Raw genomic sequence first — 17042 nt, forward strand, 5'->3', positions numbered from 1 at the left:
TGTAACTTTTTTTTTAATGTGCTTGATAACTTATTAATGTGTTTCCCTTTTCATATCTTCTTGGATATCTTGTTAGTTCCCATATGAAGAAATAAATCTTAAGTATGTTCGTGTTTGCTTGTAAATATGTTGAATTGCTTTTTTAAAAAGCTGGCTGTTAATCTGAAGTGCCATGACTACTTCTTGTCATGTATTTTCAGTTAAAATCTGAAATAGTTAGTAGCAGTTATTTTTCTGGCTACTCAGATGTGACATCCTTTATTTCTCAGAAATGTGTTTATCCTTTCTCACTTATATACTGTTTTATAGTGTATTTAATTATTTAATAAGTTACTGCATTGCAGTCATTAATAAATTCGTGGCAGAAAGTCTTGTGATTGTTTTGGAACTTAGAAGGATCTGTACATCTTTCAGGACCACATGGATTTTTCAAAAAATCAGAGACCAAGGCTTTCTTTTTGAAATTATTTTTTCCTGCTGCTTTGTTGGCGTTCCTTCAATTCCAAGAAAGTGTAGATCTGATATGTGCATCCTTGAGTGAATTTTCTCACATCTCTGAGCCAGAATTCCCTTGTGATGGTAGAGCATGGAGGGAATCTGTCTAAAATCATTTTGGCTCAAATTGCTTGGAAGAGGATCTTTGTCTTTTCCTCTGCTCTTACATAGAACTTAAGCTTCTTAGATATGAACAAATCAGTGCCTGAGTTGCAGACCTTATAAAGATGTTTTGAAAGCCATAAAGAATCCTTTAGTCAGTACTTGCTTTTTTAGTCCTTCTGACTCAGTCCAATGCATTTTAAAATTGTGCTGGAGCTATGAATGCTCCTGGGCTTTAAAATAAAAAAGGCAGGGAAAGCCATTCTGTGGCTTAGGTTTTAAAATAGCACAGTTTTTGTTTCTGTCAAGATTCTTCTAATTTTGTTTTGAGCATTCATTAACTACTTAGCTTTAGCTATGTGTTTTTAAAGCACATTAAACACAGATAAAGCGATAAAATTAATCTTGAAGAATATTCAACTCTGGATGCAATTTTAAATTTTAAAAAAAAAGCCTTTGATTGGAACTTTTTGCTTTGTAATGCCATGAAAGTACCAGTAGTGTTGAATTTCATTTATGATTTGAAAACCTGTTTTTCTTGTAGTTTGAAGCCGGTGATTCCTTGTCCAGCAGCAACTTGGGTCAAAGGTCTCGTCCCAGCAGTGACCTCAACAACAGCTCAGTGCAGTCCCCCGCTCACCTGAAGGTCCAGCGGAGCATCTCCACCAACCAGAAGCAGCGGCGGTTCAGTGATCATGGTGGGATAACGTTCCAACAAGGAAACTTAGACACAGCTTAGTGGGAATGGGCAGTGTTTTGTGAAGCTGGCAGGGCCCCCACTCCGTGCATTTGCTGTGTGTGATGTGTCCTGCTGTCTGTGATGTGTCTCTGTATGAATGCTTCCGTGGTAAATCTGGATCCATGCACCTCACCAGTTTAATTCTTTGGATTTGTTACTTGGTTTATCTTCTAAATGAGAACAGTGAGGGTGTTTGCTGGTTAGGAACTAATGTCAGCTGTTGGTCTGGATAACCTCAAGGGCAGCAAACCAATTGTTTTGTCATTACATTTGGTTGTGGGGCCAAATTGTTTGTTTCCAAAAGACAACAATTTTACCAAGTATCCAGGAAACATTTTCAGGTGAAAATGCTTCTATCAAAAAGGAGTACATATTTAAAACATTAAATGAAAGATGATTCTTTTTTCCTCAGCTGTCAAATTGCTATAAATATTTCTAAAATGTTTCGCCCTTTTCTCTGCCTCATTTACATTATAGTTTTCTGCATTTTTTTCCCAAAAATAGTAACCAATGTGAAAATTGTTAGCTGATGTGATTTTATTTGAGAGGAATGTAAAAGTCTACTGACGGAGGAGTTTTTCCAAAACACTTTAAAGAATGGTGAAAGGAAAAGAATTGTGATATTTTCCAAGTATAAACATGCTTGTAAACAAAGTAGTCCTAGGGTTTTCAGGGGAAAACAGGTTTTCATAGTATTTAGAGGAAAAGGTATCCAGTAAAAAGTACTAAAAAAAATTTGGAAAATGTCATTTAATTCCTTTTTTCATAATATGGTGCAAATTGCATGGATTTAAAATGAGAATTAAAATGCTCTTCTAGGTTTTACATATTGATGTGAAATGGGAAATAATTCTGAACTGCAAATTGGTAGTGGAGAGAGAGTGGGTAGAAAGAACACAGGCTGTCACAGCTCGATTTAGTAGGTTGGTCTGTGTGCTGAGTTTGCCGTCAGAGTTGTTCAAATGCTTTTTTTGGACTCGGGGAATTATATTTAGACTACTTTGGCCAAGAAAAATGCAGTGATTATTTTTAGATATTTATTAATTCTATTTTTATTTGGCAGTTGGCCCCTCGATTCCTCCTGCTGTGTCATACACAAAAAGGTCTCAGGCAAATAGTGTGGAAAGTGAACAGAAAGAAGACTGGGACAAGGATGTCTCACGCAAACTTGGCAGCACTACAGTGGGATCCAAAGGAGAGATGGCTGCAAGTCCACTTGTGGGTCCAGAAAGAAAGAAGTCAAGTGCAGTTACCAGTGTGAGTTGGGTGTGCTTCTGGCTTGTTATATTTACTTTTCCCTTTTTAAACAAAACGTGCAGCACAGGGTTACTATAGACATAATGGGTATGGAATAAGCCACTAAGTCTATTTCTGGTAACTTTTACTGGCAGACAGAAATAGGCTACAGTAGATGCCTTTTAAAATAAACCTTGCCCTTCCCCCCACAACTTTACTTTTTCTAACACTAACATAACAATAAGCATGAGAATGTCTGCACTTGGGCAAACTTCAGTTTCTGTCAAGAAAAATACTGGATATTTAAGGAAAGAACATAAGAATGGAGCCAATATGGAGTGCTCTTTTTCTGGTTTCTAATGCTTGTCTATCTACAAAGAAGTCAAGGGGCTTCTAAATCAGAGATTTCATCTGATTAATCCTATATAATATCTCTGATGAACTTTCTCTGTAAATTTGGTTGCTTGGTTTTCTGAAACCATGTCATTTTGGACTTCAGAAATGGGGTGAGATGAGGGGGAACAACCCACTTGTTCCCTGGTGCATGTGCCTGCTGATGATACGATTTACAGCCTGGCTGTTGCATTAAGAAACTGAACTAGCAAATGAATAATTTCTTAATGCTTCTGTTGTGATACTTACAGTTCTGTAAACTGCTATCATATTACTGCCTCAAACACCTTTGTTCCAAATAAGAGTCTGTCTCTTCTAATGTGAAAGCATCTACTTTGCCTTGTGGTAATTCCTGTGCAGTTGTATTGGTGTTCAGGATTCACAGTGAAAAAGTACTGCATGGTGTTTAAACAGCTACTTAGGAGCAAGAGTTCATGTGGGGAGAAAAAAATCGGCATGAATCATGATTTAAGATTCAAGTATATTTTGTGCTGTTTAGGAGACATGGTCTATTAAATACAAAAATTCTTGCCATCTTTTAGTACAGTAGACTGGCAACAGGAGTTCTCATTGTCCTTTGGGATTCTGTGTGCTCCCATCTTGGATATTCTGGAAAGATGATGTACATTTCTACTAGAATTTTCTGAAAGTAAAGTAAATGCTGAAGTTCATTTAACCCCTAATGTTCTGTAGGCTGTGTCTGCAATACATCTGCATATGCTTTAAATATTTTTTTTTTAATTTTAAATGGAGTTGTTGTCTCTCCACCCCCCCCCCCCCCCCCCCCAAGAGTCTTTGAAATTATGGCTTTGTGGATTGCATGCAGGAACTCTGAGTCTCCTAAGATGAGATTTCATATCTGAGCTCTTCCAAAACTACGCTGCCCCAAAGCTGATTAGAGTAATGTGTGGTACAAGCTGATATGTCACAAGCATTTCTCTGCTTTGTGAGAACTAATTAAATGGAGTATCTTTGCTATGAAGAATGAGAAATTGATTTACTTGCTAATGGCAGCTTCAATATTCATGCATTTTTAGCTCTGTTACTATTTTGGGGACTTTGAAAGGCTTTGTGATGGGCATGATTAGGGAATATTGGTGTCTGATATTACAATAGTAATTCAAGGTTGAGCAGCTTACACAGCTACTGAATATTTTTGTTTGAAACTCAAACATTTAAAATTAAAAAGGCTAATTTAATGTGGATAATTTAAAAATATTTTTGTGTATCTTTTGGGGTAATGTATTTGTAGCTACAAGACGTATTTGCCATGTTATCTGCATCATAATTTCTGGGTTGACTGGCACACAGTGATAGTATTTCCATTTTCCTCTTGAAAGCTCTTTTGACAGGGGCAACAAACTGGAGCCCTTATTGGAAAATCATGCTGTGCAGGAAAGCCTTTCAGCCAGCCACAGGTGTGTTCTCTGGGATCCTGGTTTGTTTGATCCCAGGGACGAATAATACAGGAATACAGTATGTGGGAATTGCATAATAACACTTTCTGAAGCATGTGTCAGCAAAATTAAACTTCCTTGTGTCCTCTCAGTGTATACTCAATAGTGCAGTAATGAGATGGTGAATGAGCTATTGGAAAAAACAGCTGATGATATAAAGGATTTATGTTGACAGATTGACTTAGTACATTTGAAAGCATTAACAATACACGTAAGTGGCTGAAATGCTAAGTATTCTTCCAATGCTTAAATTTTTGTACAACATGATATACAGTAGAAGAAAGTATTTAATTTAACTTTAGTCTTAATTTCCTTCTAGAATAACGTATTTTCTGGTAGTGGAATGACAAGGAGGAACACTTACGTTTGTGAACGTTCTTCAGATCGCTATTCTGCAATACAGAATGGGAAGGACAACAGGTATTGTTCAACTTTCCTTGTTTATTGGTTTGAGTACAAGAACTGAGGCACAGAAGACACAGGTTATGCAATTAATCCATACCATTATGAATCACAGTGTGAAATACATGAAGTCCAAGTGTATGTTTTCATCTTCCACTGCTGCTGCTTTGTGGCGACTTTTTAAGCTATGTGTCAGGCAGCCTTTGCTTCTTTTTATGGCATTACATTGATTACTGAGGGTTGTCTTCCGACACAGGATGGAGTAACTGTGCTAATAACTAATTGCTAAGTGGGCAGTTATGCTGTGAAGAGCTTGAGATGGATTACTCTGACAGTGTAGCCTGATCCTTTTTCATTTCCCCCAATCACTCAAAAAGCTGAAATGGTTAAAATTTGTCAATTGTTTTCAATATAAGTTTTTGGCCTAAATAATATTTTCATAGTGATGGTAACCCATTTGTGTCTTTTGTGGGATGACAAGCTCAGTTTAGTATGTTTTGTTAAGTAGTATTGTGTTTAACACTGCCAATTAGTCTTTAAAAATCTTTTGTTCATCCCTGGTGTTACTTAACTCCTGTACTTGACTGAAAAATAAAATACTGACTTTACTGGAGAATAATAAAAATACAATTTTGTTTTTAGATTCAAAGAACAGGTCTTACTCTGGTGCTTTTGAAGTTATTCAAATACAACAGTTACTGTAAAATGAACAAAAAAATTCATAGCACGAAATAGCATAATCTAGTAAACTAGTTTTCTTTTGTTTTCTGTCATAGTGTTTAATTTTTTAATGATGCATACAATTTTGGAAATAAGAGAACTATAGGGTTGTTCAGCTACAACAAAATGATGAGCTGTGGAACACAAAATACAACTATTTAATTAAACACTTAGAATTAGTTTTGTGCTTTTTAATGTACTTCCTTAAATCACTTTAATTTCAAATTATTGGATGGGTGCTTTCAAAAGTGTCTTCCAGTAGTTTTGTGTATAGTTTCAAATATTTGAACAAGGGTAGTAATCCATTTTTGAAAAGAAAGAAGTTAATGTAGTTTTTAGATAGAGGGTTAAAATATATATTACAATATTTTTTCTGATCTCACAAAGATACTTTTCTTTCAAGAGGTTTAATGCATGAAACACTATAAAGAGGAGGGATTTTTTTCAAAGTTTTTCATTTTACAGTTCAATTTTTCTAGTGTTGAAAGATTCTTAATCCCTGTTCCTTTCATGAGTACAATGAAAATTGTGCCCAGTTCTTAAAGCATATTCTGAAAAATGAGGAAGAATTTTCTTTTGAGTTGTATTATTTGCCTTTCCTACAAGATGTGTGTTGCAAATGAATTTGGATTGGGTGTAGCTGAATGTCTTGTGTCATTGAATTGTTCATCTGAAATCGTTACCTCTTTGCTACAGATATTATTTGGCTGTGGGACTCCAGTTGCTAATACATTATTAATGCAATTTCACTTACGCTTGTAAAGGCAAAGCTGTATTTTGCCTTAATTCGTTTGACTTTTGTTTTAAAAATTAATGGCACAATAGTTTTGCCACTACTTCCATCTTTCTTGCCACTTAAGGAAGGAGAAATAAAAGTACTGGTAGAAGGAACTGTACTTTGAAAGGGTTGACTCAGCCCAGCAGTGTCTGGGATAGTCCAGAGGAGAAGGACAAATTGGTCCTTTAAAAACCAGTCACTTCTAAGTGATAATGTGACAGCAGTTCCAAATGTTTCAAGTTTTAGATGTTTGTTTTAACTGTAAATAAGGGTATTCACAAAAGGAGTCTATTTAATCAATCTGTTTAAGTCTTTGTGAATTTCTTTTTCAGTATTTTTTATTATGTCCTTGTATTCTTTGTAGTCTTTCTTCATTACTTTGAATAATGTGTGTGTAAGCTTTAAACTTGGGAGGAATGAAAAGGCCTAATTTAGCATATATGGAGAATTCATTTATGGATGAACATAATTCTCTCAGAATTCTGTATTCTTTACCTTAACTGATTAAGGCAGCCTGGTCACTCGGTCTTCTGTTTAATTAAACAGCACTGCTGAGTTCTAAAAGAAGAAATGAGTTGTTTTCTCTTTTTTAAGGGGTTTTACACTAACCTTTCTTTTCCCTTGTCATTTGTCCATCCCTGCTGCCTTGCTGCCATGGCAAAAGCCTGACAGAAATGTCTGCAAGCAGCACATCCTCCGCAGGCTCTGCAGTGGCCTCTGTCTCCACGCGCCCTCGGCATCAAAAGTCTATGTCTGCCTCTGGTCACCCTATCAAAGTCACACTGCCAACCATCAAAGATGGTACTGAAGCTTACCGACCAAGGTAACAGATTGATGGGCGTTTCTTCATTGCTGTGCACTTCAGAAATGCTGTTGTTCAGTTCATAATAGACCTCAAAGTGTTTGTAATCCAGTCAAAACTGCCACGTTGTGTACTGGTTTTAAACTTGCTCAAGTATTGTGGGTATTACAGATGATTTAAGCCTGGTTTTGTTCATGGCACACGTTTGCATACAGTTAAAAAAGTTCCTTGACTGCCTCCCTCTGGAAACTTCTGGAAAACTTAAGTAGTTAAAAATCTGACTACTTAAGATGGGACCATGCAATGCAGGCCACCATAAATTGAAATTAAATACTGGAATGTTAACCTCTCTGATTTATAGGTTGCTAAGCTCATTGGTGTCTAAAAGCACTGCAGTATAGTTGTTCTTACTATTAACTGCCTGAATAGCTTTATACACTTATTTCTGTCGGGTTATGACTGAAGAAATACCCATTAAGTTTTTTGGGAGTTATTGTGTTAAGGGTGTTAATGAGCATGTTTTTCCAGAAGAGAGCTGGGAACATTTCAGCTCCCACCACACTTTCCTACCTTTTTCCTTTGTCCTATAATCTGTGTATACTTTACCAGCTCTAATACTTGAGATAGAAATAATCAAGAGATATTCATTGTAAAATCAAACTGAGTATGAATCATAAAAGCTAATCAGTAGCACATTCAGTTTTTAAAAAGAATCAAGAGCGGGGTTTCTTTCCTGTCTTTGAGAAACAGTTGTCATGTAGGAGGGCTTTTAGCCTAGTCTTTCTCGTTATTTATGCTTCTGTTTTCCCAGCAGTGCAACTCAAAGAGTGCCTGCTGCCTCCCCATCTGCTCATAGCATTAGCACTACCACTCCAGACCGGACCCGCTTTCCCCGGGGCAGCTCCAGCCGCAGCACTTTCCACGGGGAGCAGCTGCGGGAGCGGCGCAACGCCACCTACAACGGCCCGCCCGCCTCGCCGTCCCACGAGACCGGCGCGTTCGCACACGCCAGGAGGGGCACGTCCACTGGCATCATCAGCAAGATCACCTCCAAGTTTGTCCGCAGGTTGGTACCTCACGTTTTAAGAGAAAACAAAATTAGAGAAGCCCAGCCTGTAACCAGGGCTTTAGCTGTGAAGTCTTTGACAGTTTCCAGTGTAACTCTGAAGTGAATATAAATTTAGTTAGAGTGCTGCTTGGTTGGTGTGTTCCTTCCTGCATCTGCCTTGTTTCACTTCTCTGTACGTATTGTAACCATTGTTTGAGCAGCTATTCTGCTTCTTTATCTTACAGGATCAAGAGAACGCTGCTCAAAAGGGGCTTTTGCTCTTGTTTCACAGCTATGATACAATTAAATTAAAATCAAATTAGTTTGAATACTGGAAACAGTGACTTCAAAATGAGTCATTATTTAGTGTTAACAATATCTTACTTTTTTAATTGGATGCAGTTTGTTGCAAGGGCTATATTTACAATCATTTTATTGCTGTCCTTAAAAGGAATAGGTATTCACAAGTTATTTCAGGTAATTCTTAAATCTGTGAATAAATGAGAAGTTAGAAGCAGGCAGAAGTCTGGAAGTGTGGAAATAATAGTATTTCAGTATCATACAGCCTGTTGTTCTATGTCACCAACTTCTTCAAATGTAAGTTCAGGTTTCTGAAAGAAGTAAACCCACACATCCTGGATCTTCATTCATTCCTTTGATGATGCTAACAGCAATAAAACTGTGAGGAGAGGTGCTGAGAAAGATTTTCAAATACTGTGTTTAATATCAGGTGACTGTTGACTTAGAAGTCACAAGAGCCTTCCCAAAAGGGGACTTAATTTTTCAGTTTGCCTCTTCCTACCAGTGATTTATCTATTAATTTTCAATCCTGTTTATGGATGTGTCCATAGTGCATTATTCTCAGCTTTACAACACAATTATATACTGGAAATTTCTCCTTCTCTTGCAGAGAATGCAAGAGGAGGGCTGTTATGCCCTGAATCCTATCACTTGTGTGTAGGGGGAAAAAAAAGATCAATTCAAAGTTAGGTTAAGCTAGTAGTTGCAAATTTATAGGTAAAATATCATGAATTGTACAAGGCAAGAGGAGAGAGAAAGCTGGAAATGGAGTGATGTTCCTCACAAAATTGATTTCACCTGGCGAGCTGATAGTGCATCAGTGTGTGCCTAAATAATACTTCCTATGAAGACCTAAAAAGAAAAGTATATGAATTATTTTCTTTTTCCAGAAACCTGAACATACAGGACTATGATCATCTGTTATTGGTATCTCCAGCACTTACATAGTAGCAAGGAGAGAATTGTTCTCTGATTTTAAAGAGGAAAAAAAATATTACGGAAAAGTTAGTCAACTGTTGTCAGTGTAGATTTCTAAATGAGAAGAAAGGTATTTTCTGTTGAGTAACTAATCAACCTCAAGAGCACAGGCTGCTTTTTTGTGTAACAGCTCCTTGTTATTTGCAAGGAATGGTATATTGAATTTTTTTAAGAGTTAGATCAAAGAAATAATATCTTCACTATCTTAAACTACAATATTAAAATAACATTTTGGACTATATGTTTAGAATTAAGATATCTTAAATTGCTGTATTGTAAATTTATCTTTATTATAGAAGGTTTTATACAATTTCCTAGTATGTTTTGTACTGTTAAAAGTATATTTTGTCATGGCCCTATAGGGTGTGTGTTTGTTTTGTTTCTGGTGATGGTGGGGTGTTTTGATGTGTTCTTATTCTTTTTAATTTGGGTTGTTTGAGACTTAATGACTGGGATTATGTGGGTGGAGGTCCAGGGGGTTATTTTTTTGCTGTTCTTTGAGTTGGATCACATAACTTTTAACTTCTATACTGTTCAGGAAATAATGGTTTAAAGCATACTTTGACTAGAAGGTGTCATGAAAGACTTTTTTTACTAACTTTTGACAAGGGTAAATGCCTTTTCTGGTAAGTATATAAAATAAATACATAATGAGAATGCTTAGTGAATAGGGTATTGAAGTATTTTGAATCAATGGTTTATGTCAAATGATACTTCCCTGGTGTTAGTTACTAAAGTATTTGTGTTTTGAAGGTATTACATTAATCAGCTAATTGCAATTAGGTGCCAAAATGTTGGTACAGCAGCACTAGGAACATACCTAGGTGGCTTACACAGTCTGGGGATATGTTTCAAGTTGCTTCATACTAAAAAGACATAATATAAAACAGTTCCTTGCAAAGCACAGCTCTAATGCAACAAGTTAAAGATATATTTAATCTTGAGCTCTGTGGTAATATCACTGGAGTCAGTGTAACAGCTGATTTGCTTAAAGTGAAGCCGATGTTGAAGTAACCTTCATGAACTGGGCTTCAAGCATTTGGTCTCACAAACCCTTAGGCACATCTTATTGTTAATTGCTTGAGTGTGCTTAAGCATGGGCTTGTCTCAAAGTGCTTTCAGGACTGACATATAAAGGCCTGACCCACAGGGGTGCAGAGTGGAGCCCCCCGGACCACCTTGACGAACTGCTCCTCTGTGCTTGCTGGAATTACATGTGGCCATTGCTCTGTCTGCAGTAGGTTCAGAACAACATGTTAATTTTGCCATCAGTTGGGGAAAAAGTAAAACAATTACATGTCAGAGCTGAAGAAAGCGAAGGTGTCATAAAGGGAAACTAAAATTACAGCTGTGAAAAAATACTTTAAACAGTATTAGGCTTGACATTATTATACTGATTTTTTTTTTTTTGTCAGTAGCTATTTAACATTGTTCTAGGTGTAGGTTTTCTTAACTTTTATTTTTCACCTTTATCATTGAATCTCAACCTTAACTTTGTTTTGAGGGATCCAAGTGAAGGCGAAGCCAGTGGCAGAACTGACACCTCAAGGTGAGGAGTCACTATTAATACTTCGCTCCTAGGTCTTTCGAATCAAGTGATTTCTTAAAGCCTTTTAATCAGGATGTAAAAGAGAATAGTGCTTAAGTATTCTGTATTTCAAAAATGTTTTCTATCTGGGGGGAGGGGGTCTTGGTGAGGTCCTTTATATCCCTCATTTCTGCTTTCTTGCGAAGTATTTAATATAAACCTTTATGTGTGTTCCTTTGAATAATAAAGCCCCCTGTAGGAGTTAACCAATCCTTCAGGCACTTAAAATCATGTTTTGACTTACAAATATTTAATGGTGTTTACTTTTGGTTTCAGTGGACAGTGTAAATACTTCGTGTGTCTGTGTGTATATATGTACCTATTAAATTTTTACTATAGTTACATACTGTGCTCATTACTAAAGCTGCTACTTGCCATAAGTAAACACCTTATAGTCCCTGAGAAATGAATGTCACTTGCTCTGAGAAATAAAGCAAGTGACATTCAGACAAAAGGGGTGGTGACCGCTAAATATTGAATTTCTGTGGCAGCCACTGTACACAAATCTACAGATGCTTTGTTAGCAATAAAACATTCCTTCATATGCTCATTTTCCAGTATATCTGCTCTTTTGCCATGTTTCAGCATTTGGCTCTGCATTTTTGGTGTGCTTAAGCACAGTGCATACCTCCTTATTTTTCTGCTCTCTAATGAACAGGCATTGTAGTTTGCATTCATTCTAAACTGGTCACTTACAGAAGGTATTGATTTAGTTTTCAAAACAGAAAGCCTCTATTAAAAAAAAAAATAAACAGCACATTCTTACCAGGATACACTGTATATAACACACAATGCATTTATCTAAGTTAGCCCTTTTCAATTCAGAGTCTATTAGCTGTCAAACTCTTGGATGTGGAAAGGGAAAAGAGACTGAGTGTTCAAGTGAAGTGTAAAGTTGCTTTCAGCTCTTGCTTTCATTCTCTAGCTTTCTCTGCTTTTTGTCATCCTACAGTGTCTGTTTTGGGCTAAAAAAGTCATTTGAGATCTTATCCCTGCTTTATCCTTTGATATCAGTGTGGTTCTCTGGGGGTCACACAAAGTCAAATTAAAAGTGCTTGTTTTGACTCCTCTCTGCATAATGACTGTTTATACACTCAAAATGAGTGCAGCACCTTTCCCCAGTGATGGCTGGGTAGGCATCAGCATCAGGAGTACCTGTGGCACAAACAGATACAGCTGACCGTGGAATTACTTTAAAATAATTAGTGCTGGTTCTCAAAATGTTTTCTGTAATGGAACACGTAATCTGTTTGATAAGGAAGCATCAGACTAAGAGCATTAATTGGAATTGCTCGCTTGCTGTTTTGTCCTTTATCAAATAAAATACTTTGTGTCTGTATTTGTAAAATACACGTCGCTGTTTCTTATGCGTAAAAGCTGGTGGCTGTGTACTCAAGTGGTGACTAACAGGCTGTTTACAACCAAATTACAGTCCAAAATTCTGCCTCATCAGTTAAAATAAAACATGTTATTATAAGGTCTTTTGACACAGAGAGAGGTCAAAAATCTAAGCAAGTACAAAACGGGGGGAAGGCAGAAAAGAGGGGAGGGAATTAACTAAAGACTTGTGAATTGCAGGGTGGGATTTCTTCCTCTGCTGCTTTTACAGTATGATTTCTGCTTCAGGATTGTGTCCCTCAACTTCAGTTTTGTTGGTGTATGGCATGCTCCAGATCATGAAATCAGCAGAACTTCAGTCATGCTTTTACATAGATTCCACTCTCTTTGGAGCAGTATGGAGTAACGTGTGTCTGCTGCAGTTACCATTGTACATGTTGTCATCAGAACATTGTAGAGCAGGGGTTTCCAAACTTGCTTTGCTGTGTGCCACTACTGTGGCACGGTGCTGTGCTGAGCACATGCGTGCAGCATGTGGGGCAGGACTGTTCCAGCAGTGTCCATCCAAATCCCTGAATTGGCTCGCCCATGACTCATGGCATCTCAATGGCAGTTTAGAAACCCCTGTTCAAGAACTGTATTTCTCTTCATCTCTCTCGACTACGCTGCTTTGGTTTTGACTTGGCTGTATGTCACTTGTTCCAGGAGTGTTTCTGGGGAGCCTAAAGACAGAGAGAAGGAGGATAGCAAAGATTCAAAGCCACGCTCCTTGCGGTTCACGTGGAGTATGAAGACCACAAGTTCTATGGACCCGAATGATATGATGAGAGAGATTCGGAAAGTGTTAGATGCTAATAACTGTGATTACGAACAAAAAGAGAGGTTTTTGCTCTTCTGTGTCCACGGTGATGCACGACAAGACAGCCTTGTTCAGTGGGAGATGGAAGTCTGCAAACTGCCACGATTGTCGCTCAATGGAGTTCGCTTCAAGAGAATATCTGGGACTTCTATTGCATTTAAGAACATTGCATCCAAGATAGCAAATGAGCTTAAGCTGTAAAGAGAACCTAAATTCTTTGGGATCAGGGAAGATTCATACATGATCTACACTTTGAATGTACTGGTTTTGCCTAATGTGATTGGCCTGTGAAACTTCCCATGTAGAAATTGCCCTTATTGCAATAAGGTTATACATAGTTATTCAGAATTGTAAAGTTAAATCCAGTATGACCTATATTAAATAACTGTAGCTAAAGAAGTTATGTTCACATGTACAGGTAAGTATATAGAGCATTCTGTTCATTTTATGTTCATAGAGTTGTATAATAAAAAGATGACTGCTTAAATTCAGATCTTGTATAGTTGTCTAGATTTCTGCACAGAAATGTATGTTTGATGCTTTGAGTTGGAAAAGTTCTTCCCTATCATTTACATTTTTGGTGGGTTTTATAAGTCTTACCTCTACCATGCGTTTTTTAAAAAACTTGTGTCCTGAGTCAAATGCACAAAACTAGTTTTCACAACTGTAGCATGACCATTTTTAATTATTTAAAAATTGTTCATGAGTTGAACCAAAAGTCAATGAATAATTGGCTTTTGTTCTACATGAGACTGTTCCTGCTTATCTTTGGCTCTTTTCCTTGTTATTGGACAGTGTTTAGTTAAAAAAAAGAGACAAACATGTTTACAGTGTTGGCACTTACAGTTTAGAAACTTTGTTCTGCCTTTGGCCAGCTCTGAGCTGTGGGGGAACAGAAACCGGGCATAAGTGATTTCTGTCTGCAAATTCCAATTCTTATTCCCATGGCCCATTAATAAATGTAGCACCAAAATGGAGAACCGGAATTATTTTAATATCTTGGTGTAAAATATCACTTATTTGCTGCCTTCAGAATACTACAAATTCCATTTTATGGAAATATATTAACATTGGGACTGTTTAATAGCACAAGATAATCTGAAGTGTTGACCAATTGTGTAAGTTAATAATACCACCTCAGGAATTAGCTTGGCTTTTGGAACATGTGCCCCAAAGAGTACATGCAATTCCACATAATATTTTACAGCTAAACATACATTGTTTATAATGATAAATTGTTGATTTATGCTTTTGTGGTTGTACAGTTTGTTCCCATGTAACTTGTTTGTGTTTAATATTTTACCAGATTTCTTGTATTTATTCCACATCATTATGCCTGTAATGTGCAGCTTTGTAATTAGGCACTTGCCTACAGAAAAGAAAAAAAAAAAAACAGCCCCACTTTTTTTTTCTTTAATAATTAATGATTATAAACTATGTAAAACCACTAGTACTGGTACATTTTAATACTTGTTCTTTTGTACTGAATTAACCATAGAGGTTGGTTGTGCAATGTTATTTAATGTCGTAATTACTGTAATATCAACATATGGGCCCCATCTGCACACTCTTGTGAAGAATAGAAAGTTCATTAAGAAATTGTCACTTTAAAAAATAAAAACTAAAAAAAAAGCTGTGGTAAACTCTGTAACCCTAAGTTAGAAAGCTGTAAGTGTAGTAAATGTGCCATTCTCTAATGGCTTCTTGACCGAGATGGACTTTACATACTGTACTGTGATGTAGCTTTCCTATGTAACAGTTATGTTCGGAAATGGGCGTGTATTGTTGCCTTAGAAAAAGGGTGGTGTTTGGAAAGAAAGAACTGTAGCCCCTTTTCTTTTTTTTATCTGATGTTCATTGAAACAAAATCTGATGCAAGTCATCTTGATTCACTGGTGCACTCTATTAAAACTTACTTGAACAGTTCTCATACTAAAATACTTGTTGTTTGCCCTTTATAAAATCATTACTGCAGGTAGCAAAACAGTTTAAAGGTGCATAAGCTCCATCTTCAGCACAGTGTGAATGCAGGATTAGGATTGCATGGGTTCAAGTGGTCCTGCACTGTTCAGAAACTGTCAGTGGTTTAGCATTAATGGATATCCAGGAGCTTTTACAGGAGTTCACCAAAAATCAGCCTGGGGAGGAGAGGGGTGTGTGTCTGCCCAATTTACCCATAAATGTCTATAAATGCTCGATTTTTCTTTAAAATACACAACTAAAATGTAACCATGATGCTAATCTAAGATAATGTATGAACTTGGTCATGAAACAAAACCTTTTGCCTTTTCAGAAGGTTCAGTGGAAAAAAAATATAGGTCATGCTGTGAGACAGTAGATTAAGTACTTAGGAAAGCTTCCTGCTTTACAGGCGCTGTTTTTCCATGGCTAACTTTGCCCTAGATTGTCGCTGGTTTTCACCACTCCATAGAAGCAGAGATGCAGCAAAGTTCCATAAAACACAGGTAGCTTTTCCAGAGGACAGAGCTGATAGATTTTAGTTCAACTCTCCCATGAAATGTGGCGCTGCCAGTTTAATGTTTATATATCAGTGTAGATTGCAAATGGTGTTCTGTCCAGTGACTGCCAGTAGTGTGAAACCTCCCTGATTCCTAAACCCTGCTGCCCTCCTTCTTTTACCTTGCTGGAGGATGAGCTGTGACCCACCTAAGGCTCTCCATAGCAAATACCCCAGGAGCTTCCTAAAGGCCACAGTCTGAGTGCGAAAGGTGTAGGTGCACATAAGTGCAGCATTTGGCTTTCCAAATCTGCTGCTGCCCCAGGAGGAATAAGATGGATAGATGAGAGAAAGCAGTTCTGAAAAAAGTCTCTGGTTTTATTGGCAAGCAGAGTCGTCTTAGTCTGGTATCAGGGAGATGGTGCCTACCCAACCTCAGCGCCTGGTTCTGGGAGTCCTCAACAGCTGCCTTATGCTGGACCTGTTCATATGTAAGTTACTCCTTAGGCAACAGTGGGATAAGCTGCATTTCAGATCCAAACGTTCCCAACTTCCATGTGGGAGGGGACTGGTGTGGCATTTTACCAGCACAGCTTTCACTTTAGAAATATGAAAGTTTTAAATGCCACTTCGTGTTTCCCAGCTCCAGGCAGGGATAGGGATGCCTCGAATCTTGAGAGGCCTCACGAATTCAATTGTAATTTGTTGGCAGTGTCTGTGGGGGGTGTTTTGGATGGGTGGAGGGTGAGCAGTGGGGTTACTGCATGGTTCTGCTGGTCTGGGTTGGGGTTTTTTTGGGTATTATTTTTTTTGAGGTATACAGGTGTTTCCAAACTCGGTGCATCCCTTTTCACACAGTCCAATTTAAAAACATTAAAACGTATTTAAATCAGTAAAAATACAATAAAGAGTCGTTCCTGGTCCACTGAATGAATGACACTGCTGGAGAACCAAGTGAGATCATTATGCCGTATGGTAATGCATGATGCTGAAATTCCATGAGCTGTTTAGACAAAGGTTTTGGTATCTGGTGTCATACACCTAAGGGTACCTTGGACCTATGCATCTCAGAATATGTGATTCCTTGGCCACCATACAAATGGAGACACTAAATCTCAGCAGAGAGTTGTATTCTGAAAAAGGAAGCAAACTCGTGAGGTACGAACCCAGTCTCTGGGGAAAGGCCTGCCCCTCTTGAGAAGATAGTGAAAAATTATCTACCTCAGAGCTTCTCCTTTAGGGACAAGTATACATCCCCTATTGGCTCTATATAGAAAACTTGAACATACACACTTCTCAAAGCCCCTGAAAAATACTTAATGCATTTATTTAAGATTTTTCAAGATAGC

General features: G+C 37.5%; 1 protein-coding gene across 7 annotated transcripts in view; it reads left to right on the top strand.

The window, feature by feature from the left end:
* Positions 1-15173, top strand: part of MARK1 (microtubule affinity regulating kinase 1) — a 57365-nt gene extending 42192 nt beyond the window's left edge. For 3 of the 7 annotated variants that reach the window (XM_032103042.1, XM_032103040.1, XM_032103047.1), the window contains 7 exons: positions 1142-1295; positions 2400-2593; positions 4742-4842; positions 6987-7145; positions 7936-8190; positions 10955-10999; positions 13082-15173. In XM_032103042.1, coding sequence (XP_031958933.1) covers positions 1142-1295; positions 2400-2593; positions 4742-4842; positions 6987-7145; positions 7936-8190; positions 10955-10999; positions 13082-13436 — 1263 coding nt within the window. In that variant the 3' untranslated portion in view covers positions 13437-15173. The remainder of the gene's footprint in view (positions 1-1141; positions 1296-2399; positions 2594-4741; positions 4843-6986; positions 7146-7935; positions 8191-10954; positions 11000-13081) is intronic. The other 4 variants (XM_032103044.1, XM_032103041.1, XM_032103045.1 and 1 more) reach the window with 3 other exon arrangements.
* The last annotated feature ends 1869 nt before the right edge of the window (positions 15174-17042 follow it).

Source organism: Corvus moneduloides, chromosome 3 (genome assembly GCF_009650955.1).
Source record: "Corvus moneduloides isolate bCorMon1 chromosome 3, bCorMon1.pri, whole genome shotgun sequence".
Taxonomy (NCBI): Eukaryota; Metazoa; Chordata; class Aves; order Passeriformes; family Corvidae; genus Corvus; species Corvus moneduloides.